At 53.8% G+C, this 26299-nt stretch overlaps 1 protein-coding gene across 5 annotated transcripts in view; it reads left to right on the top strand.

Annotated features, from left to right (window-relative positions):
- Positions 1–25164, top strand: part of BCL11B (BCL11 transcription factor B) — a 92316-nt gene extending 67152 nt beyond the window's left edge. For all 5 annotated transcript variants that reach the window (XM_064571547.1, XM_045902034.3, XM_045902032.3 and 2 more), the window contains one exon: positions 22352–25164. In XM_064571547.1, coding sequence (XP_064427617.1) covers positions 22352–24405 — 2054 coding nt within the window. In that variant the 3' untranslated portion in view covers positions 24406–25164. The remainder of the gene's footprint in view (positions 1–22351) is intronic.
- The last annotated feature ends 1135 nt before the right edge of the window (positions 25165–26299 follow it).

The following is a 26299-nucleotide window of genomic DNA, read 5'->3' as shown; positions in this document are numbered from 1 at the left end:
GCGGTGGGATTTGGTGCCTTTAGAAGCAGAGGCACAGAGAAGTAAGGGGGAGCTCTTCCACAAGAAATAGACTCTCACATCTTGGGATTTGGGGAAACAGAACAGGCGAGGTTTTTTTTTTTTTTTTCCCTTCCCAGGCCCTCTGTATTATTAAGACACTCTGTCTTATAAGGGATGTTGGATAATTAATCCTGTGGCGAGGCAATAGCAACAAGCGCTAGAATATATTTAAATAATGAGGAAGCTCTTTAATGTGGACCCGTAAAGTAATTGTGGGCCAGTGGCATGAAGGCGCGAGGATCTGGATTTATTGAAATGTACTTGCCCCTTCAGAAGATGGGGGTGTTCTTTTGTGTACACACGCACACATGCACGCACACGGCGCACACGCACACGCACACACACACACAGCGTTTAGCCAGAACCCTGCTAAGTCTTTCCCTTTCAGTCGAAAGGAATCAATTATGCCTTGTGGTCGCTTTCCAAAAACCACTTTTGATTGTGTGATTTTGTTTCAGTCGAGAGCTCCAATCAGCCCCTCAGAAACAAGCGGGGGAATAAAGCCCTCTCACCAAATATCTGGGCGTCCGTGCGGATTCTCAGCAATTGAGAATATTGACAGCAATCAGAATTCCATGGCTGTTGAAACTTCGCCTCTAATTGAACTGGGAAAGGTAAACCCAGATTCAGGGCTCTGCACGCTGTAATTGCAATAATTTAATTTAGCTATTTAACCTGTAATTCAGTGGTATTTATTAAGGAGCATGGGAGAAAATGAGGCCATTAGGAGCCAGAGATGAATACATTGAAATGAAAATGAACACTTCTAACTACCAGTTGACCTTCGGTTTGTAGCAGTTTTTATTAGGCTGGTCACGGTAATTACCAGGACGTGAATCAGGGAGGAAAGTGAATAATTCAGTAATGAACATTTTTATTCATTATCTCGCGTTTTCAGGAAGCGGACGAGTATTGCGCAAAAGTATCAGCGACTCGCTTTTTGTTTGTTTTTTGAAAAATGATTGTTTGTGGACAGTGGCCCCATGCAAAGCATCATTCTGAGGAGGGAGTTGGCAGCCAGGGAGTCAGAGGGAGGCTCACTGGTGTGTCCTCGGTGCTGGGCCTGCCTCTGGGGTATGCCGGGGAGATGGCGGTCCCCACGTGGTGGGTATCATCAGCCTGGCGTGGACCAGGGGAGCCACAGCCTCGCCAGCCCAGCCGGGGAAGGTTCTTCCAAAATTAGTGATCAAATGGGAAGTTTTCTTGATGTATGCTGACTGAGGGTGGGGTCGGCCAGCTCTTCTTATGCCCTGTTAGGGTGAATTGTAAAGAGGTGCAGGCTGGGGGATAGCTGGGAACATGTAGCAAGATGCTTCATCCTCGGTGCCTGGGTGGCTCAGTTGTTAAGCATCTGCCTTCGGCTGGTCATGATCCCAGGGTCCTGGGATTGAGCCCCGCGTCGGGCTCCCTGCTTGGCGGGAAGCCTGCTTCTCCCTCTCCCACTCCCCCTGCTTGTGTTCCCTCTCTCGCTGTGTCTGTCTCTGTCAAATAAATAAATATAAAAAAAAAAAAAAGATGCTTCATCCTCCTGTACCCAGGATTGCCACTTGGGGACACCATCCTGAAGGCTTGCCAGGGATATTCAGGAAAACATGTGCACACACCTGCAGTCTCCTTATGATGGTGGAAAGTTCTGGAAGCAAGTAGATCCCAAGAGGGAGGAGAATGGTTAGAATGTGCAGTCTCCCAGCCGGATGGTGGAACATCACATAACAACCAAAAATAATGACTTGGTGACGTTTCCAGCGATGTGGGAAAATGCTCCCAACATGACACCACGAGAGAGAAGCCTGAACCGAAACGGTACATGATAAGAGCTCAGTCAGTAGGTGTGTGTGTGTGTGTGTGTGTGTGTGTGCGTGCGCGCACGCCTGTGTGTCTGTAGGAAAGGGAACGCCAACATTTTGATGGAGGTGACTTTGGTAGCTTGTTTCCTCCTGTATCCTGGACTGTATCTGGAAGTTTTCTACGAGAAGAAAGTATTCCTTTAAAAATCAGAAGACACAGTAATGTTGATTTCAAAAGTTATGGTGACTTTTGCTGATTGGAAAGAGAAGTTTCTAGCCAGGCACCCTATGCAGGGCTCTGCCAAGCCTGTGGTTTCATGAGCTCCTCTTTCCACTTCCCAGAAAACCCTTCAGTCCTTAGATGTATCAGGGGGATGGGAGCTGAAGACTTGTGTCATCAGGGCCGTGATGGGGGGCTTCCCCACGCAGCCCAGTCAGGAGGCACCTTCTTTCCATGTTATTCCCATTCCCTGCTTGTGGCTCCACACTGGGAGTCAGCCCGGGTGGGGCCCAGACCCTCGTCCTCTGGGGCTGAGCACATGCTTCTGAAGTGGGACATTTGGTAAGGACATTTGCTGAGTTGGAGGCCAGTCTCCGCACCTCCTGCTGTCCAGCCGTCTGTCCAGTCTCTGGCTGTGGTCAGTTCCATGCGGGTAGAGATGTTAAACTCACACTCTCTTCACGCAGCTAGACGAACAAGTGTGGTGTGTGTGTGCCTGTGTGCGTGTGCATCTTGGTGTTGTCAGAAGGACCTCATTAGATATGCGGATGCTATCCACCCCCCCCCCCACCCCAACAGGGTCTTCAGGCCCTCTCCGGAGGGAGGCTTGCTTCCCTGGTGAAAAAAAATTCTTTCCAATTTTTTATTCTTCAGCTTCACTCATTTTCTTTAGTAAGTGCATTATGGTTATTGGGGGAAGACGCGCAATGACAGGTCTGCTCTGAATTCAGAGTGTCTGGACCCTGCTTTGTCTACTGACCTCAGCTGGCTGGTAGGAAGGCGCAAGGGGGTTCTTCAGGCCCCAGGGCAGTGCCTGGCACACGCTGGGCCCTCTGCAGGTGTGCCCGTCTGCCCCTGCTCCGCTTCTCACTTATCTGCCCACAGCGTCTGACCCGATGCCACCATCTGTAATCCTGTACCCACCCTCAAATGAGATGACGGTTAGCAAAGGCTGTGTCGTGTACCTAAGGAGAGCACAGACCAGGAGAGCGGGGAGATTTTCAATCGGCTTCTGGCTCTGCATCTCGGGCCTGGGTACACTCCCAGGCGTGAGGACAAAGCTCATGACGTTATATCTACAACTCCTTCAGGCCCAGTTCCTAGCACAGGGGAGGCTCCTGATGGAGGCTCCTTGTCCCCTCTCCAGCCCCGAGCAGCCCCGAGTTTGCCATGGCCACACTCAGCATGATAATCACAGCACCTATCTAACCGCAGAGGACCCAGTGCCATTCGGATGTGAAAACTCCTGGCTGATGCCAAATGCCCAGCGAAAGAGCTAGGCTTTTGAGGTGCCTAATATGGCTTCAGAAGCATTGGACTTCTCAGAGTGGATGGTGCGTGTGCACAGTCTCCACGCACAGAGCCTCTGTGACATTGTTGGGGCCCCAAGATCCTCCTTCCGTCTCTCCGTCTCCCGTGGACACGAGGCATTCCTCTTGACTATGGGCACATAATTCCCCAAAGTGTAGCTGACCCCGCCGAACCTGTGGGGCTTCGGTCTCCTGGAATCTTGGGAGCATTTGTGGAAACAGCTGCAGAGGGTGCCTGCTTCGAGGGGCTGGGCTGCTGCCCAGGGCGAGCCTGGGACCTGTGGGTGCAGACGCGCTGATGGCCACGGTGGTTGTTGGTGGGGGCACGGGGCCGTCTCCCTGCAGAGTGGGCTGGCCCACCTACCTTGCTAGGGGAAGAGAGAACACCAGGACATTTGAGTCTTCGTGTTGGGGGAATAGCTAGTACCCCCCAACCCCCATTTTTTAAAGGTCCAGAAGAGAGCATCACAATGCCGTGTCCCAGTAGCCACCAGGCAGAATGCAGCATTCTCCTTCCTGTGGAGGAACTTTGGAACCTTTCCTCCTGGTTGCCTAGTTACAAGATCATCTGTCCTGACTTCCCCAGAAGGGGCGTGGCTGGGGAGCCACGGGAAGGGGAGTCGGGAGAGTGGCTGCTGTCGGGCCTGCAACAAGTAAGTTCGATCACATCTAATTCCCATTTATATTACGTCGCACAGCCCCACTGCCCAGCTGCCCTCTTGAAGGCTCAGACCGCTGGCGTTTTTTGACGCATGAATGAGGCCTGGGAAGTGGGCCAGGACTTGGCTCATGGCTTCTTCATCATTTATTAGCTTCTAATTTTAATTGTTTCCCGACTTCTTTCCAGATATTTATCTAGCAAGAATTGTCAGTTCTTGCCGTGCTGTGCAGACGCAGGGGGCAGGCGCCAACTGCAGAATTTTAACGGCTCTTCTGGGCGGCAGGCAGGCATTTCAACTTGAGTCCAGCGGGTGTTGGGAAAGCAAGCACCTACTGTGTGTCAGACAGTGCCACGTGGTGAAGGGATAGGGGGATGGACCGGCCGAGGCTCCTCTTACAGGGAGGCCTGTTGTCCCTGGGGAGGTGGGGGAGGCAGGACTATCAGATAGAGACTTACATTGTGTCTTGAGTGCCACCTGGGCTACAGGTCTCAGGATGTGTGACCCCAGGCAGAGACCTCTCTAAGCATTGGATTCTCTCTGGAATCCGAGGTGACGAGGCTAGCAAGTGTTAGTGATGACGCACTGAGGTACCGGGCAAGTACTTGATGGGGGCAGGCCATTATTTTCGGGGTGCTGTGTCCCAGGGAAGTGTGGTGGGACAGAGCAAGGACAGGACTCTGGGCTGGGGATATAGGCCATGGATATGCCATCTGTGAAACCGGGGCACTGGGAGAGCCCTGCAGAGGACACATGAGGAATGACAAGGGAAGACATTGGCGACTTGTCTTCCCTTCCGGAAGGAGTCCTGGGTTGAGTAGACCCGCCGTGTTGGTGCCTGTGGTGGTTTGGTGAGGTTCCTGGATCAGGAACCAGGGCCTGGCTGGTGTGTGACCTTGGGAAGTCCTTTCTTCACACTGGGCAGCCTTGGTTTCCCTATCTAGTACTGGTTGGGGTGGGGGTGGGGGGGACTGGGCCATCTTGCTTGTTACCCGCCCTTGGTTTCACAATTTGGGTAGCCTCAGGCAAGCATGAGTAAATCTTCAGCCTCGGGTTCCTCACCTTTAAACCTCAGTGAAAGTATGTACCTCTGGGATTGCCGTAAGGACGGAACAAGGCCCTGCTGACACGGTGCCCGTGGTATGAATCTGGCAGCTCTCTGGGGGTCCCTGTTGTCGAGGGCAGTCAGTGCTGTGGTTAAGACGATGGGCTCTTGAGCCAGACTGTCCAGGCCTGGGTCTCGGCACTTCCTGTGGAAACTCCTTGGAGTCTCCACTCTTCACTCTTCTCCCCAAAAGACAGAAATGAGCTCACTCTTGGGGCCATTTTATAGGCGAGGAATGTCACACTGAATGACGGATACAGAGAAGTGGGGTGCCTTGTCCAGGGCCATCCAGCTAGTAACTGCTGAGCCTGGACCAGAAACTGGTAGCATTGTGCCCATTGCTCGGGGTGCATGGGGCAGCACTGCTGGGGGCCAGCCGTACCCTGGGCCCCCGCTCGGCCTCCACTGTGGAGCCCTGATCCAGAAGCCCCAGCTTCTTGGCAGGCCTGGCCCACCAGGGTGTGTTTTCTGAGCGGGTGCATGACATTCACCGACCGCTGCCTCCACCACTGGGGATAGTCTGGGACTGAAAATGCTTGTTTTCTGCTCGGGCCTGGAGGAGGGAGGACAGGTCCCTGGTAAGGCAGCCCTGACACCAGCCCCAACTTCCCTGATTGTGCTTCTTCCCCATCATGTTTAGGAGAATTATGGTGAAGACCGGATGCTTCGTGTGCAGGGCCATACACGTTTCTCACAGGGTTCCCATTTCCTTGGGAACTTGTTGAATTTGCCATTTGCTCTGGGGCCATGGCAGAAACCATCGAAACCTGTGGGGCCTTCATTCACGTTGACAAGCCCGGGGGCCAGTACCAGGGCTGGACCTCGTTGGCATAAAGAATTGATTTGAGGGGGAAGAAAAGCGGGGAAATGACAAAATCCCTCAGTTTGTCAGCTTGCTTCTTGAACGTGAGGTTAAAAACCCATTTTAGACTTGGGCTTTTTAAAGACAGATTCCTTCTGAAATTTGGCCGAAGTGATTTGAAACAAAACGATCACAGACTTGATCAGAAAGTGGTGATATCAGGCTCTCTTTGTGGTCTGGACTAAAACATCTGTTAACGGTGGAGTTTGTAAATGTGTGTATGTCACTATTGTTTCTTCGCTCACTTGTGCTCATTCTTACGATCCTGGATTTGGGTTTACTTATTTATTTTATTTTTTAGAAGGGAAGCGTTTTTATCGGAGAGAGTGGTAAGAGGATTGGGGGAGGTCACCCCTCTGCAGGCAGAATCTGAGCTTTCCAGCATCTTGGCATGTCATGCCAAGTCGATGGCTGTTATTCCTCCAGAAAATAATGTCCTTTTTTTTTTTTTTAACTTGCTTTTAACATTCTGCCCTTGGCATCTGTTCCAGGCATTGTGGACGAACATAGACTGTGTTCTGACAATGGGTTAAAGCAAGCACTTATTGAAAAGCATTCTCTACTTAATTACATTTCCTTCTTCTAGAAGCTATTTTAATTTTTTTTTATAATCACATGTTAATTGTGTATTAGCGGGGCTTTTCTGATTAGTTGAAAACATAATGAAACCTTTGTAAACAACACAGAGAGAAAGAAAGAAGAACGTGTGAGGCAGAGACAGTGGTGAGGAGCCAGTTCTAAGAGGCCCAAATAGCTACATTTCTTGCTTCCAGGGAGGGGTGGAAATTTGTACCTGGAAGTCCCTTTTCTGAGTGATGGCTCCCCTGGTGGGGGGGGGCGGGGCTGCAGCTGCTGCCCCAGGAAGGGGAGGGGAGGGGTGGGTTCTCTGCCTCCCCCCTCTTCACTCCATCCTGTGGTCATTCATTCATTCCTTCTTTCACCCAGTCATTCATTCATGTGCTCATTCACATTCGCGCAATAGCTTCCTCGGTTGAGCGCTGACCGCTGACCGGGTGCAAGGTTCTTTACACGCATGCTCTAGATCCCCCGTACAGGTATTCCTGCCGCTGGAGGAGAAGGAAACTCAGCCCACAGTCAAGTTCCCTCATTCACATTAGCCGAGGCTAGAAGCAGGAGAGCCGGATCTGTCAGGCCCAAGGACCCCCAGCCCCAGTGTGGTTCTGGAGTCCCCATGCCCCTTCCTGGGCAAAAACTTCAGCAGGTCCGGAGACAACCTGGTACCTGTCCAGAGGGCAGATGGGTCAGGGGAGCCAGCCAGGGCTGGGCCTGAGGGGGGTGGGGGGGGAGCAGGGGGCGAGGGGGAAGGTAGCTTTCACGGTCCCCAGAATGTCGCAGCATTGGCTTTTTTTTTTTTCCTGCCTTTTAACATCTTTATTGAAAGCCCCAGCCCCAGTTTACAACCCCTATTGTGGTGAGAAGGGCCCCGAAGGCCGCGCTCTGTTCCCCATTTAAAGGGCTGGGCTTACAGGGGTTTTGCAGTTCCCAGGCTGTTATTAGGGAAGCGTGGCTGGGGCGTTTGAAATGCAAGTGCTACTGTGTGTGAGCGCCAGGTTCACCGTGCGCGCTCCAAGGAAACGCTGCCAAGACAGTGTTGTGAACAGCCGCCAAGCAAAACACGCGCCTGCCGTCCAGTGGAGCCAGCTCACTTCTGCAAATAGAGGAAAAATTGACTTTCTGATTTGGAGTGTTTCTACAACTAAGAAGAATCACTCCAGTGATTGTTCTAAAAATATTCCGGAGGCAGCACGTTCTCGAAGGCCTCGGGATTCTGAGCGGTCCTTAATTGTACTTTTTATGTCATCTCTCTGGATCGTGTGTTTTTTAAAAAAAGGAATTTACTTAAGCCTGCATGGTCATCTCCTCGCTCCCCCCCCCCAGCCCGCCCCTTCCCCCCCCACCCCGTAAGTATTGCTGCAGCGTGAAAGAGTGCCCTACACAGCAGAAATTGTATTTTTATCTCTTTGACTTCAGGAAGTATATTTGGGTTTTCATCTCCTGCAGCCGCTGTTGCAAGGCTCACATCTGAGCAGCCGAATCTAGGGCAGCCCCTGACATCCCTGCACCAGTGGCAGAGCCCAGTTCTGGAGGGAGGCGACCCTCAGGCGGAAGGGTTTTTGGAGGAGGGCTGGGGAGCGGGGCGTGCTGGCACTGTTAATGGCCCCCAGCTCCCCCTGCCTGTTTAGCGGGGAGCAAGGCAGAGAGCTCCCTGGGAGCCCCGGACCCGCCATCCCCGGCGACTCGGATTCAGATGATTTCTGTAATGATGAAACTGACTGGGATGCCCCAAGCTTGCTTTTTGCCAAAAGTAAATGATGTCGGCCCCTCCTCCTCCCCTCTGACTCTCAGTTTCTCTCCACCCTCTTTCCCCACCTCTCCTCTCTCTCTTTCTCTTTCTCTCTCTCTCTCTCTCTCTCTCTCTCTCTCTCTCTCTCGTGCAGTCAGTTTTGCAGGTTCAGCTGCAGAGCCTACAAGGAGGCCGGTACTGAATGTGAGGGGTCTGGTCTGTCCCCGGGTTGTGCATCCGCGGCAATGCTGACCTTTGGGGCTGGATGATTTCCTGTCGTAGGACATTTGAGCAGCATCCCTGCCCCGACTCAGTAGATGCCAGTCACACCCTCCCCTCTGCCAATCGTGGCAATCCAGAATGTCTCAAGACATTGCCAAAATTCTCTGCATGGGCAAAACAGTCCTCCGTCAGGTACCACTGGTCTGGCCTTTTTCCCCAAACTTACAGCCAAAAAAAGGCCCGGAGATTATTAGGACCCATTTTTAGGTTTACACATCAGCAATAATAGCCGAGTGAAATCAAAAGCCTTGAAAATTGAGAATGAGTCCCCCACTTGATTTTTACCCCCAAAGCAAATTTTTAAAAGAAGTGGCAGGATGATCCGGGTTTGAGGGGTGGCCCCGGTGTGGCCGGTGAGGGGCAGTGAGCTGTCCCAGCTGCATCTGTAGGTGTTGGAATGGCCAGGTTGGCCAGAGTCTGTGCCTTCAAATAAGCAAGCAGTTTTCTCTAAAATGTTTCCTACGTGGATCTTCTTTTTTTTTTTTTTTTTAAAGATTTTATTTATTTATTTGAGACAGAGAGAATGAGAGACAGAGAGCACGAGAGGGAGGAGGGTCAGAGGGAGAAGCAGACTCCCTGCCGAGCAGGGAGCCCGATGTGGGACTCGATCCCGGGACTCCAGGATCATGACCTGAGCCGAAGGCAGTCGCTTAACCAACTGAGCCACCCAGGCGCCCCCCTACGTGGATCTTCTAATACAGCTCTGTTAGCATTAGGTAACTGACCATCTTATCAGTGAACCAACAGTTGTGAGGAATTTGCCAGTGTTTTTGGCATTGTACGCTGGGACATTCTCCCCTTTATTGCCCTTCCTTCTTCGCTTGCCTGCACCCTCCCTCCCTTCCTTCTGTCTCCTCACTTGCCTCCTTTCCTGAGAGGTTGTTACCCCGTGGTAGGAACCGGACCTAGCCTGCTCACAGGCAAGCACCTCATTTTGACGACATACACTGTATTCATTTACAAGAATCGTGTTCTGTGGCTTTAATGTTGACTCATTCCTGGGGCAGCCGGGAGGGTCAGGTGCCAGGTGTCCCTTCATCCATCAGCAGACTCCTGTTCGAGAAATCTAGAACCAGGTGGTCGGCGGGTTTTGTGCCGGGCTTCCTTGGAAGGCCGCGTGGCCAAGTATGCGTGTGACCGCGAGAGAGTGATTTCCTGGGCTCAGCCAAAACCCAGGCTTCCGCTGGCTTCTCTCTGCCAACTGGCCAGCAGAGCCAGCCTGGAGGTGCAAGAGCCATTTGGAATTCACAGGACTCCACCTCCCCTGGGGCCTGGGCTTCTTGGCTTCGGGTTCTCCAGTGCAAACCTGACAGCACCATCCTGGGGGCCTCCTGGCTCCCAGATTGTACAGGCAGTTTGGGCAGCTCCTCTGCCCCCCCTGGCCCCCCACTTGCTCTGCCCACGTCCTTTGTCACCGCCAGCACAGCTCCCCTGCCCCTTGGCATTGCTGCTTTCATGTACCCCTGGTTGGGGGGGCAGGGGGCGCAGTGCTGTGAGAACCCCCTGGCATGGGCTCTGTGGGCCACGGCGGGAGCCACATCTTCCACCAGCCCTGAGCCACAGTTGGATCTAGCCATTGGGCTGCCCAGCCACCATGCTGAGGCTGCTGGTGATGGAGCCGGGCAGCGTGGAGGGCATGTATGTAATTGTGTCCCCGTCATGTGTGTGCATGTGTGTGTGAGAACCTGTGCGTGGGGGAGGTGGGGGTGCTCGGTCTGGGTTTTCTGTAACCTCCGTGGCATTTGGTATGCCTCTGAATCCTCTGGTTCTCTGATCATGCCTGGTGGCTCGGCTGTGCATGGAGCACCCGGAAACTTCGACACTGAGCTGCGTCTGGTGAGAATGACCATCTCCCTGGCTGCCGGCAGGTTGGAGGAAGCTGGCACCGTGGAAGAGGCAAAGCGCTGCCGAAGTGCCGCAGGTTTTTCATATGGAAATGTGAAATAATGGGGTGATTAAATAGAGCTGTATATTAAAGTACATCTGACATTAGAATTACCATAATGTGCTGTAGCCTTAGGCTGAGTACTTTATTTGCCATCTGCGTCGGCCCAAAATCCCCCGGGGAAGCGCTAAAATATTCTGAATAAACTCAGCTCGAGTTCTTATTGAGAGTAAAATACCATTTGCGGCACGTCGTATTGATTCGTCTTAATTGTGGTGCAGAAAAGAACATTCACTCGCTGATGACTTTTGTGCTCGGTGACAAGCCGGCTGGAGTAACTCAAACACTGCAGTTGGTTAACCTGGATGGGGCCAGGCGGGCACCTTGGCTCTAGCCAGGGTGCCACGGAGCCACCCCGGGCGTGCCACCAGAGAGGGAGTTGGGGTGACGGGCACCCCAATTGGGAGCAGGGGGACCTTCACACTCTGCCGGCAGGCCCCTCCCCACGCCCGGCCTTGCCTCCCGCCCCGAGGAAGCGCTGACCGGCTGCAGAAGGACGGCGTGTGGCGGGTCGTCCTCCAGGGGCCGTGGCCTCGGTCCCCGCCTGTGGTTGGAGAGATGTGCTGTGCGTGTTGAAGAAAACAAAACTAAAAGAAAAAAAGAAAGGGAGGAACCCACGCACCCGAGCAAACCCCAGCTTGCTTGGCTGCTGGTTGGTGGCCGTGGGACCTGGTAACAGTCCCCACAGCCCTCCGGGAGGGGGAAGGGTGGCACGTGAAAGACAGATGACTCGTTGGTGGGAAAACACTTGGTGATCCAGACAGTGCTCCCCCATTCACACGGTCCAGTTTTCATCCTATAATTGCCTATCATTATACACAATTTAAATATTCAAACATCCTCCACAAACCTTGGGCTAGCATGTTTTTATTACAAATTCAGAACAAGGGAATAACCTTTAACTTCAGAGACAAATGAGACAAATTTACAAGTGCATGTCTGCTGTTTTCTTGTGTTTTATCAATCCCTGCGGACCGGAACACTTTGGCTATGACGCCATTCTGAACAATATACATATATTACTACTTGTTTGTAGTGTGTGGGTAATGAGTCCCCTCTGCATTAGCTAACCTATATAACTCGGTGTCGAGGCTCTCCATAACGTCAATTATCTCCTCAGAGCTAAACGTACACTCCATTGAAACGAGATTTACTGCCCCTGCAATACTTCTTGGGGTGGAATGTGAAGATTTTTGTAGATTTAAGGAAAGGAAGGAAGCCTTATTCCTGCCTTGTGAAGAAAGTCATGAATAATGGAGAAGAGAGACTTCCTGTGTCAGCCAGAACGCGTGCGTGAAGATACCCGTGAGGTGTGCACACGCCCGCACACACCAGCTCGCACCCCGGCAGCTCACGCCTTGAGTTGTGTGTGTTTTTTTTACCTGTTTATTTCTTTTTCTTTTTCTTTTTTTTTTAAAGATTTTATTTATTTATTTATTTGACAGAGAAAGACACAGCGAGAGAGGGAACACAAACAGGGAGTGGGAGAGGGAGAAGCAGACTCCCCGCCGAGCAGGGAGCCCGATGCGGGACTCGATCCCGGGACTCCAGGATCATGGCCCGAGCCTAAGGCAGTCGCTTAACCAACTGAGCCACCCAGGCGCCCTACCTGTTTATTTCTTAATTCACTCTTTATTTTTCCATTAAATGATAAGGAGGATTTGCTTCATGCTTCCCCTACACATTCTCTGCTAAACTCCTGTCCCCAGAGTGCTACGGTGCGGTGCGTTCAGAGAACCACATATATTTGCGGGGGACTGGGGGATGGAACAAAACCACCAAAGTAAGTGTATCTCTCAGCCCACCAGAACCCACTGTCGTAGGTCCTTTTGAGAGAAGTCGACAGAAAGATTTCAAGGGAATCTGACGATGCATTCATCTATTTTGGGGAAGACATACTATTTCCAGCTGATTTGCGTGCCTTATGTAAAGGGGGGGGGAAGCTCTATAAAGATGATCTTGAGGAATGTGCCGTAGTTTTTCGAGAATGCCGTAAGTGCGTTGCCACATACAAAATCACTCCGCGTGTCAGAAGGGCCTCCGGCTCTTCCATCTTACTAGCAAACACCACCGTTCTCACCCTTCCCCGAGATGCCCCCGTGGTCAGCAATATTGCTTTGTTTCAGGGCTGGGTGGCTGTTTCCTGAGCCTGAACTGCACACCTGGCCTGACCACAGAATTGAGCAGTTGAAATCGAGACTGTTTGGGGAAATCTGGGGTGCATGGTGCCTGCAGCTGCAGTTCAGTTCTAGTACTTCTTTGTTCCTCTGAGAACCTGGGCCACCCTGTTCCTGAAGCTGGATCACAGGCCTAGGTGGTTCAGATGAGAATCTTGATGGAATAATAGAACTCCTGCTGGAGAGAGTGATATTGAAGCCAACTTGTAGTCTAGTGAGCCTCATAGATTGGATTTTAAATTTCCTCTTTGCATTTTCCAGCCCCCCCCCCCCCGCCCCGGTTTCATTTCTTTATATCTTACGGTTTCACAGTTCAGAAAGGGTAGATCTGGTCTCAGAAAGAGCCCTTCAAGGGATTCCCCTTCATCCTTTGGTTATACTGACATTTTGTTGCATGGAACAGTTTTTGACTCAAGTAGGCCTTGAGTGTGGGTTTGAAAATCTTCATATTTAAAAAAAAAAAAATCAGAGTTTTCACCATGATGGAATTGATAGCGATGGAATTTAATCTGTATCTGGCTCCATTTCTTTGTGTTTTCAGAGCCTCTTCAGATTGATCTGAGACCCCCTTTTCAGTCCCACATCCTTTTCCTTGCCTCTGTGAATCTGGGGTCCCATTTCCATGCCTCTGTGTGTGCAGTTTCCTCTGCCAGGCACACACTTTCTTTTCTTGCTCTGCACAACAGACTCCTTCCTTCTGAATTCAGCTCCAGGAGCTCCTCCTCGGAGAGGTCTTCCCTGATCCTCCCACGCTGTCCGCCTGTCCCTCCTCTGGATCCTGTGCCTCATGTCACAGCCTCTCCTAGTGACCTCATGGCCTGAAGCCTTACTAGAAACGTGGGGACTCATTAGCCCCTGCACTTGACCCCAGGCTCCATGCGGACAGACGTACATTGCTGTGTCCCTCCATTCAGCAGAGCCCGGCAGGTGCTTTCTGTGTCATAGAGCCAAGGAAGGGGGGACGGAGCAAGTGACTAACTACATGGTGTCGGACAGATCCTTTCATCATTTGCTACCACAGTGCAGTTTCTGGGGTGCCAGATGTAGTGCGATCCTGGGTACTGTCCTGATGTGCTCCTTGGTTTCCCTAAAAGAAGGATAAGGACACCTGAGAGCAGCACCTCTTCTCCGTGTTTAATATTGAGCCCTGGGTTTGGACGGTGAGTGTGGACGAGTGAGGACAGCCCCGCACCATGAGCAGGCATCTGTGCCATCTCTGGGAGGTACGTCCCTCCCCGGCTGCATCTCCCGTTTCCCCTCCCCGGGCTTTTCTCTTCTTTGCAGCCCTGAGGGTGCACGTGCAGTGCCCTACATCCACACGCCTTCCCTCCGTGGTCTGGGCAGGTGCCCTCTCCCCGGCTTGCACTCCCGTCCGTGCAGTGTTCCTGCCTGCCTGCCTTCTCCCCAGGTGTTCTGAAGTCCCTCAGCAGGTTCTGCTCTGCTTTAGGATCCTTTGTGTCCACTCACTCTCCCCCGCTTCTCAGCTCCTACCTATGGCCTCCTGGAGGGGAGGGGTCATGGCCAATCCCTCTGAATCGTGTCTGCCGTGAATAACTGGATAGTGAGGTGAATGAATGAATGAATGAATGAATGAATGAATGAATGAATGAATGAGAAACGCATGTCCCTAGAGCATTTGGGACATAGTTAGATTTCCTTGGGTTCACTCACTTCCCAGGTATGTCTCTTTTGCTTGAAGCAAGATTCAGTGGTGTTTTTGTGCACAGCTGCCTAGGGGGATGTTGGGGGCTTGAGTTGGAGGCTGTGGGGGAGGCTGGAGGCCCGGTCTCCCAGCCCTAGTTAACTCCAGGCATATGAAGCACACAGTGGACCTCTGCCCCTGGGATGCTGGCAGGGTCAGTGGACTGTCCCCAAACGCTGAGAGGCTGAGCGGGGTCTTCCCACGTGTGTCAGGTGTCTAGTCTCAGCCGAGGTACCCCAGCCTGCAGCTTGCTGGTGTTCATGGGTGTGGGTGGAGTGGTTTGTGTGCCTGCTCCGGGCCCCTCGCCAGGGCCCACGATAGTGGAGGCTGCAGTTTCGTGTGGAGGGGGCAGCCAGCTGTGTGTCTGGATGCAGCACAGGCTCTGGGACTCAGACCCTGTGTGAATCTGGGTTCTGTGATCCATAAACCATATGACCTTGGGTCCTGCACGTAGCTGTGATGAGACTTCATTTCTTTTTTATGTAAGTCTCGATTAAAACCCACTTCCTAGAGTTTCTGTGAGCATCTGCCTGAGAGTCCAGGTCCGGCATTGACACGTGCAGATGGCATGTGAGTTGAACACACCAAGGTCAAGGACAGATTATGATAGTACGTGTGATCAGTATCAAGTAGTATTCCCCAAATGCCCGGGGAATACTCTGGCGGTGGTGCAGGGTCTGAAAAGACATTTTCAGGCAGAGAAGGAAAGGCAGGTAATCTGGGCGCAGGGAACAGCAGGTGCCAGCCCGTGTGTAAACACGTGGCCTCAAGCAGAGGACCGGGAGGGTGAGGGAAGGCTGAGTGCCTCTCCCTCGCCCTGGGCAGCAGGGGCCGGCAGCCCTGTGATGCGGGAAGATGGGGGGGTGGCCTGCTCGCCCGTCTTGCTGACGCCAGCTTAGAGGGGGGCGGGGCGGTGGCCGTGGCCTAGTGTCCAGGTTCTGTTTGGAGTCCCCTGGGATCCCGGCCTGCCCGGTGGTAGGCGCTGCGGCTGAGAGGCGTGGGCATGTTGGGTGGGCCCTGTGCCCGGCGTGCCCAGGGAGTGGTACACTAGGTGAAGGCTGAGCCCTGTGGGGCCAGGCAGGTTCACCCAGACACCCTCGTCTGGGTGACGATGTGGTCAACAGCGCTGGCCGTGGGACACAGTATTTTCGCAGGTCACCCGCAGTTCTGAAGCACGTGTGCATTGGTCACTGTGTGGGTGGCCATAGTCACAGCAGCGGCCAAGGCCGGCTCGGTCCCTGTCCTCAGGGAGCTTGGAATCTAGCCCAGATGATGAATTTTTAATCAATAACCCAGGGCCAATAATGTGGCCTTGAGCAACTCATTGACGTTCCCTGAGCCTCCTTTATTGCTCCTGTCAGTGGTCGCGGTGTGTAGTTATCACGAGGACTAAAGGAGGCCATGCAGACGGGAGCCCCACGCCGTAGGCTCTAAGCCCCAGTTCCGCCAGGCCCCTGCGTTCTTCCCTCTCCCGGCACCCTGGCTGCCCACCTAGCAGTGCTCGTACTGTTCATCAAATGATTGAGGGGGCACTAGGTGTCTCGTCTCCCCCTGCAGCGTGAGCTCTGTCCATCTAGGGAGAGTACCTGGCGGATGCCCAGGGTGCCCAGCTCCTGTCTGTGCACTGAACAAAGGAAGGGCCAGTGGGGTCTTGGCTCTCAGCAGGACACACACTGCCACCTCGTTAGTTGAGCCCCGTCTCACCTGGGCCCCCACTTACTGGGCTTCTGTGCACTGGGATCCATGGAGGGCAACGAGGCAGAGGCACACTGAATGTGGTAATGAGGATCTAGAGGATTCCGAGGCCCGGAGGGAGAGTGCAGGGATGGACTGGCCACGTCTGCCACGGGCAGTGGTGGAGGGGCGTGGGCTCTGTGAGGCAGAGCCTGGCTGAGCACCAGGGAGACCACACAGGAGTGGTATATCACCCCCACCCCCACCAAAGTGCATCTCTTACTTTTCCATGAGATGTAATCAGCATGATTTCACCGAGTTACCGCGGTTCGAGCCCACAGCAGCACCCCTCCGCTTCTTAGCACTTGGGCTGGAGCAAAAGGTAAGGTGCCGCGCCCGGCACAGCTATGCCCAGGTACCTTGGCCCGGGGTCCCAGGTCTGTACACGTTCCTCTCTTGCCGGGGCTTTTATCAGTTGGCACAGGGCTCAAGAGCGCAGCCGGTTGTGTGGCCTCGGGCAAACCGCCTTGCCTCTTCCAGCCCTCAGTGTCCTCCTCCGTGAAATGGGGCCAGTGACAGCTCTTCGGGGCTTGTGTGGAGCCTCGGGTGAGGTCAGCTCTACTTAGCTGTGGACAGGCCCGTGTAAGGATCTAATGATGGCTTAGGGTTCCTGCTGTCGTGACTACTCCCATAGGTCCGACTTGGAGAGAGGCTGATGTTTCACAGGGTACCTGCAGATCAAGCAGGGGTGATTCTAGATTTCGTAGACAGCCATGCTCAGAAATAATAGAAACACAAAACCTACAAAAACCGCCCAGGTGGCCAGCTGACATTTTCTTTCTGGGCTCATGAAAGGGGAGACGGTTTTTCAACTACTAAGGGGTCTACACATCCAAAGGATACTAGTGATAATAATTACTATCATTTTGGAACAGTGCAGACGATATTGTTAGCAGTTACAGATTCGGGAGGAGGACTGGGTGTGGACCAGTGAACCAAGCCCTTTCTTGGGGCACAGGGGACCCTGGGATCCGGCATCCTGCCCTGCATCTGGGTCCTGGGTTCTGTTGCCCTCCCCCCCAACCCCCAGTGGGCTTACTTGCTTTGTGAAATGTCCCCCTCCAGGGGCCAGGCCTGCAGTGGCCTCGATTGGGTTCCAGGAAAGGATAATTGTGCCCTTCACCGAAGGGCACACAGCATGGCAGGAGAACCTCCTTCTTGGCCATTTTCATCATAAAACAGGCCCTGACGAGTGTAGCGAGAAGGATCAGTCCCTCAGGTGGTGCTGAGCGCTGGAGAGCCGGCGGGGAGCGAACCTGAGGGAAGCCTGAGGAGGGCCGCGGCCCTCTCCCTGCTGGCTACGGGGCTCTCTCCGCTTGCTTCCCTGAGCTTCCATTCCCTCATGCACCAGCAGGGATGCAGCCCTTGCCTGGCCTTCCTCAGAGGCGGGGTGAGGAACGACGAAAGATGCTAATACTGGCAAAAATGCTAAACCAGCTACGGAGCACTTTGCAAACTGTGGAGGGCTGTGTGAAGCCAAGACCCGGTTCTTAGATCAGAGTCCAAGGGTCCCGATTCTAATTTTGCCCAGCTTTGGAGAACGGCCCGGGCGGGATCTCACCTGTGGCCCTGCGTGAGCTGGGGGGTGGGGGGGCATCCTCGCTGCCCCCTCTGAGCAGCAGTGGACCGCTCCTCTCCCGTAGGCACGAGCGCCCTTCCTCGTGGCGTCACTTGGCCTTTGGAAAGACCCCGTTAAACTAGCGCGCTCAGCTGTGGCTTTTTCATTGAATAATTACTCAGTTAAAGGTGTGTTTTTTATTGAACATCCCTGATACCTTTATTGGTCTTATTAGAGTAACCAGCATAATAAGGAAGAACAATTATTTAAATGCTCATTAAAAAAAAAAAGGAACAACCCCTCATGGTGGAGGGAGACTCATCCGTTGCAGGAGGGTCCAGTTGCCGGTCGGTCCCCAAGCGTCACTGTAAGAAATGATGTTTCCTCACTGTGAACAGGTTTTCACTTCCCTGGAGCCTCTCATGCTTGAGGCAGGCTGCATGAAAATTCCTGGTGGGTTTTATTACTGCCAGATTTAAACATGCACCGCCAGGTTCAAGGATGGATACTATACAAACCCCACTCATAACATCTGCGTCATGCTCGATGTTCAGTGTGTGTCCCCATGCAGGATCTCACTGGGTACCCCCAGCCGTCTTTAAAGGCAGGTATCTTATTCCCATTCTACTGATGTAGAAATCGAGGCCCAAAGAGGTTGTGATTTGAGTGACCTCACCGTGCTGGGAACATCAAGGCAGAGGTAGGGTCGCCCAGGCCCTCGTAACTAGAGACGGCAGGGAGGGTTTCCAGGTTGAGAAAATCGTAAGAACTCCCTTTAGAGCCAGGAGAGCAAAGAAGATCCAGTCTGGGTTTCTGCCAACTGAGAGTAAAAGCGTCTGAGGAAGGAAGCAAGCAAGCAAAGACAGACACGGGCCCTGGGTTCTGAGCTGCCAAGCCTGATTTCGTGATCGAAGCGCAGCTGACATTTCTAGGTCTGTAGGCTGGGTTTGATGTTGCTGGTACGTCACTTCAAAATATTATAGGCATCCACCGATCACGTGGCACCTCAGCAGCCACGCGGGGCGCGTGGTGGGAGTGGATCCTGTCTGGGTCGCTGGCTAAGTGGTCTCGTGGAGCTGCCAGCTTACCTCTGGGCAGGTGGCCCTGAGCTTGAGGAGGGGGTCACGTCCGGTCCTGGGACGGGGAGGGGGCCAACCCTCTCGCCAGGGGTCTTCCATTGCATTTAAAAATGAGCTGTCCGTGAATGGTGTGCTGTGAGTGTAAAATATTTAGTGAGTTTTTGAATAGAAAAATGTTCTGAGTGGCTCTTCAAAGACTTCTGACATTGTTCACTTGTTAAAAGTGAGCAGCCCTAGTGCTCAAGGCTACTTCTAGGCAAGAGAGAACCATGAAGTGGTAATATGGAAATGAACATTTTATTAAGGGAAAAAAAAGAAAAAGCTGGGGGAGAGTGGAAAGAGAGTTGTCTAGGGAGGGCCTTTGAGGGCTGTGAGATTTAAAAAAAGTCAGAAGCTGTCAGATCCTGGGAAGGCCGTCGCCTGCAGTGAATCTGGCCATCGTGCGAGGACAGTTTGGGAACCAAAGCAGTTCGGGGGTGTGGGAAAAGAAAGAGCTCACCCCGGCATGAGCAGTGGCTCTGAGATCCTATTTGATGGACACATAGCTCTTCCCCACCTGAGGGTGAATTACGGACAGGTAACTTCCTCCGTTGGCTGCTCCAGAGTTTTAGAAGTGTCTTTTTTTTTTTTTTCATTTTTTCCTTCTTCTTTTTTTTTTTTAAACAAGAAGTGGAAACATCTGAGCTCTTTAGAACATGTAGCTACAGGCTTCCCAGCAGCTGCCATTTTGAGTTAAAAAAATGTTTTAATCGGCCATTTCGGCTGAAGAGGATTCTTTATTCCTGGCCTGCCGGGGAATTCTGCATTTTCTTCTGATATCTGCATTCCTCACCAGCAGTAGAACTTTCTAGAAAATATGTGGCCAGCAGAACAAGAAACAGGAAATGCTCTGGAGTTGAAGCCCAAGGAGATGAAGATGAAGAACAAAGAGATCGGGGAAAAGGGGGTGGGGTCCCACTTAAAAAATGAAGAACCAGAGCATCTGTGTACCATAAATCGATTAATTAGAGTTTCCAAAAGCCAAGGTGAAGGGTACCGAAACGCTCTTTAATTCGAAGATCTACGACCTTGTAGGATGTGGCACTTCATTTGTGTTATTAGCTCCGTGTCAGAAAGGGACATTTTATTTATCCTCTTGTTATTTATTACATATTTATTCTGCCTTGCTCTAGAAGAGGATTTCAAGAGGACTCTAAATATTGTGGTTTCTGGCCAGCTCTCTTGTGCGGCAGTCTGAGGCAGAGGGCTCCGTTCGCCCAAGTCCATTAACTAATCAGCTAGGCAGGAGGTGTTTTCTCTGCCAGCTGAGGGGTGTGCCGGAAGGGAAGGCCCACGGTTGGTACCACCGTACAGCGGGCGCCCCATGCGAAACACGGCGGCCCAGGGCCTTGGGAGGCCTCCCTGTCGTTTTCCAGGCGGGGAAAATTCCCCTCGGGGACTCCAGCGTGGGGAACTGAATTGCCCAGACGGACTGGGTACACCGGAGAAAGAAAATTGCCTCAGAAGTTCTCCTTGAGCTGTTAGCAAAAGCAGAGTGAAGCCGAACCTCACAATTCTTTTTTCCTCTCTGTCCTTCCCCCCCCTGCCCACTGGTCTCCTTACCACCAAACACGCAGACACAGACTAGGAGCCGGGAGTGAACGGATCACTATGGGGCACCACACTCCTAAAGCCTGTCTTGGTTTCCAAAGGAGGTGGGTGTTCTGGCCCAGTTGGTTCTGGGGTCTGGGTAGGATCTCCACCCTGCCTGCTGGACGGGCTGGTCCCTTTCTGTGACACCTCAGGCCCTGAGTGGGGCGGGGAGGTCTCTGCCCTCTGAAGCTGTCCAGCCGAGCCTGTGAACATTGGATCCTTCGGTCATTTGGTTTTTACAGCTAAATGTGAAGCCCCCGGAAACATAACTTGTGTACGGAAAACAAAAAATAAATCTCTGTGCAGGATTTCGGAAGGTCTTTTGGGGAGAGGCTGAGATGGGGGCGGTCTTCTCCACTCTGCACCCTGCTGTATTCTCAGGTCACCTTCTGATTTGGGGTCTGGAAATTAATTTGCAGCTTTGGCTTCACCAGGGAGTCTGCGGCTACCATACTTCATCAGCATTAAAACCTTCCAGGTACAGGAAAGTTTGAAAAAACAAAAGGGGTTTTTCAAGATCTGGGCTGTGATGTCTTGTTCTCTGTTCCCTCCCTGGCTAGCAAGCGAATCTCATGGCAGAAAGCAGGGCCTGCCCGCACCTGCCCCTTTATAGAGAGCATTAGGAGCAACCCAGACTGGAAAAGCAGCAGGCTGCCCCCGGAGGTTGAGGAGGGCGGCCCCGAGACAGGTTCTGGATGAAACGTTCAGCCTCCATTTTCTGACTGCCTCAATGATGGACAAAGACTAACGTTTTTGGCTCAGTGCCACAAGTGTCCACTAAGATTTGGTCCCGATGTCACCAGAGCCAGCATGTAACAGATCCACACTTGCCACCGTTCATTCGACCGCCCCGTCAGATTTGACATTCTCCCATTCAGGTAGCATTCCGGCAAAGGTCTTCATGCTTGTCAGTGGCCCCCGCTCCCTCCCGCCCAGGGGCCTGCGGAGGCCAGATTCCATGGGGTGGGTAGGGGTGTGTGTGAGGCCAGAGGGGGCATCGGAGGGCAGTGGGCTTCCTAACATGCTAAATTCCTTCTGCTCCTATATGTTCATGTGTAAATTTGACAGTACTTTCGGCATGTATGCTGGTGTGTGAAACCCTCGTATTTCCTATAGCTGAAATCCCAAATGATGCAGAGGTATCAGCCATTTCTCTTTAAAAAAATGTTTGCCAGGCAATTGGGTTTGACTTGTGTTTTTTAGAACCCCCTTGGATCAAATATTGCCTAATCACTGGTTCTGAAGCTGAGGGGGAGCCGTGAGCTGCGGTTTTGCCCCCCAGGGGACATTTGGTTGGGCCTGGAGAGATTTGCGACCCTCCTAACTGGGGGAGGGAGTGCTACTGGCTTGTACTGGGTAGAGGCCAGGGATGCTGCTGAACATTCTACAAAGCACAGGACCCCCCCACCCGCACCCCAGAATCCTCCTGGTCCAAATGTCAGTAGTGCCTTGGTTGACAAACCTTGGTCTGTCATGGTTGCAGGTGTCCCGGCTGTTCTGTCGTTGACATCACGCATTCTCACAACACCGCCTCATTTGGCTTCTGAGATGATGGGGATAAGAGCAACTTTTCTTTAGGGGAGCAAGCCGAGGTCTAGGAATTGGGGGTGCTTGCTGAGGTCGTGTGGCCGATCTGGGCTTTGCCGGGGCCACCTGCCCACAGAGCCAGCTTCTTCAGCTCTCCAGTCGGGTGGGGTCTTGGCCCGCCGGAGGGTCCGACACGTCGCCGGCCCTGGCCCGCTCCGAAGGGCGCCCCCCCCCCCCGCCTCGGGGCCGCCTTCCAGGGCCACCTTCCGGAGCCGCGCGGATCCAGGACTCGCTTCATGCCCGCCCCCCCCCCCCCCGCGCGCGCCTTCAGGTCAGTGGCCCCGCCGTGCGCGCGCCCCGTCTGCTTCTCACGCTCTCTCTGCCTTTCTGTCCGTGTGTCTCCCCAGGTAAAGATGAGCCTTCCAGCTACATTTGCACAACATGCAAGCAGCCCTTCAACAGCGCGTGGTTCCTGCTGCAGCACGCGCAGAACACGCACGGCTTCCGCATCTACCTGGAGCCCGGGCCGGCCAGCAGCTCGCTCACGCCGCGGCTCACCATCCCGCCGCCGCTCGGACCCGAGGCCGTGGCCCAGTCCCCGCTCATGAATTTCCTGGGCGACAGCAACCCCTTCAACCTGCTGCGCATGACGGGCCCCATCCTGCGGGACCACCCGGGCTTCGGCGAGGGCCGCCTGCCCGGCACGCCGCCGCTCTTCAGCCCGCCGCCGCGCCACCACCTGGACCCGCACCGCCTCAGCGCCGAGGAGATGGGGCTCGTCGCCCAGCACCCCAGTGCCTTTGACCGAGTCATGCGCCTCAACCCCATGGCCATCGACTCGCCCGCCATGGACTTCTCGCGGCGGCTCCGCGAGCTGGCGGGCAACAGCTCCACGCCGCCGCCCGTGTCGCCGGGCCGCGGCAACCCTATGCACCGGCTCCTGAACCCCTTCCAGCCCAGCCCCAAGTCCCCGTTCCTGAGCACGCCGCCGCTGCCGCCCATGCCCCCCGGCGGCACGCCGCCGCCGCAGCCGCCCGCCAAGAGCAAGTCGTGCGAGTTCTGCGGCAAGACGTTCAAGTTCCAGAGCAATCTCATCGTGCACCGGCGCAGCCACACGGGCGAGAAGCCCTACAAGTGCCAGCTGTGCGACCACGCGTGCTCGCAGGCGAGCAAGCTCAAGCGCCACATGAAGACGCACATGCACAAGGCCGGCTCGCTGGCCGGCCGCTCCGACGACGGGCTCTCGGCCGCCAGCTCCCCGGAGCCCGGCACCAGCGAGCTGGCCGGCGAGGGCCTCAAGGCGGCCGACGGCGACTTCCGCCACCACGAGAGCGACCCGTCGCTGGGCCACGAGCCCGAGGAGGAGGACGAGGACGAGGAGGAGGAGGAGGAGGAGCTGCTGCTGGAGAACGAGAGCCGGCCCGAGTCGAGCTTCAGCATGGACTCGGAGCTGAGCCGCAACCGCGAGAACGGCGGCGGCGGCGGGGTGGCCGGGGTGGCGGGCGCGGGCGGCGCGGGCGGCGCGGCCAAGGCGCTGGCCGACGAGAAGGCGCTCGTGCTGGGCAAGGTCATGGAGAACGTGGGGCTGGGCGCGCTGCCGCCGTACGGCGAGCTGCTGGCCGACAAGCCCAAGCGCGGCGCCTTCCTGAAGCGCGCGCCGGGCGGCGGCGACGCGGGCGACGACGACGACGCCGGCGGCTGCGGGGACGCGGGCCCGGGCGGCGCGGTCAACGGGCGCGGCGGCGGCTTCGCGCCGGGCGCCGAGCCCTTCCCGGGCCTCTTCCCGCGCAAGCCGGCGCCGCTGCCCAGCCCCGGGCTCAACAGCGCCGCCAAGCGCATCAAGGTGGAGAAGGACCTGGAGCTGCCGCCCGCCGCGCTCATCCCGTCCGAGAACGTGTACTCGCAGTGGCTCGTGGGCTACGCGGCGTCGCGCCACTTCATGAAGGACCCCTTCCTGGGCTTCACGGACGCGCGCCAGTCGCCCTTCGCCACGTCGTCCGAGCACTCGTCCGAGAACGGCAGCCTGCGCTTCTCCACGCCGCCCGGGGACCTGCTGGACGGCGGCCTGTCGGGCCGCAGCGGCACGGCCAGCGGCGGCAGCACGCCGCACCTGGGCGGCCCGGGCCCCGGGCGGCCGAGCTCCAAGGAGGGCCGGCGCAGCGACACGTGCGAGTACTGCGGCAAGGTGTTCAAGAACTGCAGCAACCTGACGGTGCACCGGCGCAGCCACACCGGCGAGCGGCCGTACAAGTGCGAGCTGTGCAACTACGCGTGCGCGCAGAGCAGCAAGCTCACGCGCCACATGAAGACGCACGGGCAGATCGGCAAGGAGGTGTACCGCTGCGACATCTGCCAGATGCCCTTCAGCGTCTACAGCACCCTGGAGAAGCACATGAAAAAGTGGCACGGCGAGCACTTGCTGACTAACGACGTCAAAATCGAGCAGGCCGAGAGGAGCTAAGCGGGCGCCGCGCCCGCCCCGGTCCCGCGGCCCTTCGCCAGCGCCGGAGTGCTCGCCCGACGCTCGCCCCCGTGTCTGCGCCCCCTCGCCCCGCTCCGCGCGCGGGTCCCCCTCGGCGCGCGGTCCCCGGGGAGGCGGCCCTCCAACCTAACCCGTGTCTCCGAAGTCCTAGGGAAACCCGAGGGTTGATTGAGGCAGTAAACTATTGTGGAGCCTTTAACTGTGCAATAATTTCTGTATTTATTGGGTTTTGTAATTTTTTGGCATGTGCAGATACTTTTTATTATTATTCTTTCTGTTAAATTCTTTTAAGAGATTTTGTTGGGTATCCATCCCTTCTTCGTTTTCCTTTTTTTGTTGCTGTTGTTTTTGTTGTTTTCTTTTTTAACCCAGTAGCAGCCTGAGCAATGACTCCCAAGCGATATAGAAGGGAAGCTTATCTTTTAAATTATAATTTGGGGGGGGGAGGGCGCTGCTTTTTTGAGATTTAAGCTAAGCATGTGTAATTTCTTGTCAAGAAGCCAACACTTAAATGACTTTTAAAGTTGTTTACTTTTTTTTAATTCCTTCTTTTTTTTCTTTGGTCCTGAAATAAAAAGTGGCATGCTGTTTTTTTGGGGGGGGGGGAGGGTTGGATGTACAGCGGATAACAATCTTTAAAGTTGTAGCACTTTGTTTCAGAATTGGAATTGAGATGTAGCACTGATGATGTCCTGAGTAACAGAGGCCTTTCCTGTGTTTTCAACCTTTACATTATCTAAGGAATTTAGATAGTTTTAGTGGTGAGGGGGAGTCAGAGGTCCCTCCTCCCCCGGAAGACTCAGCACTGCCAGAGAAATAGGGGTTTTTGAGAGCTGCTGGGGAGGTGGCCCGAGAGCATCCTGCAGTTGTGCATCACCAGCAGATACGGTCCTTTTCTTGGAGTGTCCGCCTGCCCTGGGATGCCGTCTTTGCTCTTTGCTGTAGATGAGGGTAAATAAAATGGGCTGAGGGTACTCTTTTGGGTAGCTGGCGGTGACCTGCGGTGACACAGAAAAGAAGGAACCAGCCATGTTCTTTCAGGCTTCTTCTGGCTTGATGGCTTCTCTCTCTCTCTGTCTCTGTCTCTCTCTCTCTTTTCATCACCCCCCACCACAGAAATCCCAAGTCGCATGTTGCTACCAGTGATAATTGACCATGTCTCAAGCAGACAAGTGCCCCAATGAGGGGAACTGAGAGAAGGTAGTTTTCTCTCATTTAATGCACACTGATGACATTGTGCGGACGGGTGGGCGAATCTTGCGAATTTCTGTTCCCTTTTACTGGATAAGCAGGGAAAGCATTCCATCCGAAGGTGCCCAGCGCTACTTCCCAATTTTTTTTTTTTTTTCCTATCCCATTAGGTTGGAAGGTACTAAACATTGGACTGTTAAGATTAGACATTTGAATTCTGTTGACCCGCACTTTAAAGCTTTTGTTTGCATTTAAATTAAATGGCTTCTAAACAAGAAATTGCAGCATATTCTTCTCTTTGGCCCAGAGGTGGGTTAACCTGTAAGGGACGGCTGAGATTGAGTGTCAGTGTTGCTAAGCTTGGCATTCACAATACTGGCACTATAAAGAACAAAATAAAATAATTTATTGGACGGTTTTTCTACTGCCATTCAATTTGATGTGAGTGCCTTGGAAACTGATCTTCCTATTTGAGTCTCTTGAGACAAATGCAAAACTTTTTTTTTTTTTTTTTTTGGAAATGAAAAGACTTTTTGAAAGAGTAAAACAAGAAAAGTACATTCTTTAGACACAAACAAAGCCACATTTACTTTTAATTAAATTTTTAAAAATCCTGGTTGAAGATAGAGGACATGAAAATGCCATAAGACCCAATCAAATGAAGAGATAAGCCCAGCACAAC

The sequence above is a fragment of the Mirounga angustirostris genome, unplaced genomic scaffold (assembly GCF_029215605.1).
Source record: "Mirounga angustirostris isolate CCGP_5_RB_7025 unplaced genomic scaffold, mMirAng1.0.hap1 SCAF_9, whole genome shotgun sequence".
Lineage (NCBI taxonomy): Eukaryota > Metazoa > Chordata > Mammalia > Carnivora > Phocidae > Mirounga > Mirounga angustirostris.
The sequence above is the reverse complement of the archived record's forward strand: the minus strand, read 5'-3'. Positions and strand labels throughout refer to the sequence as shown.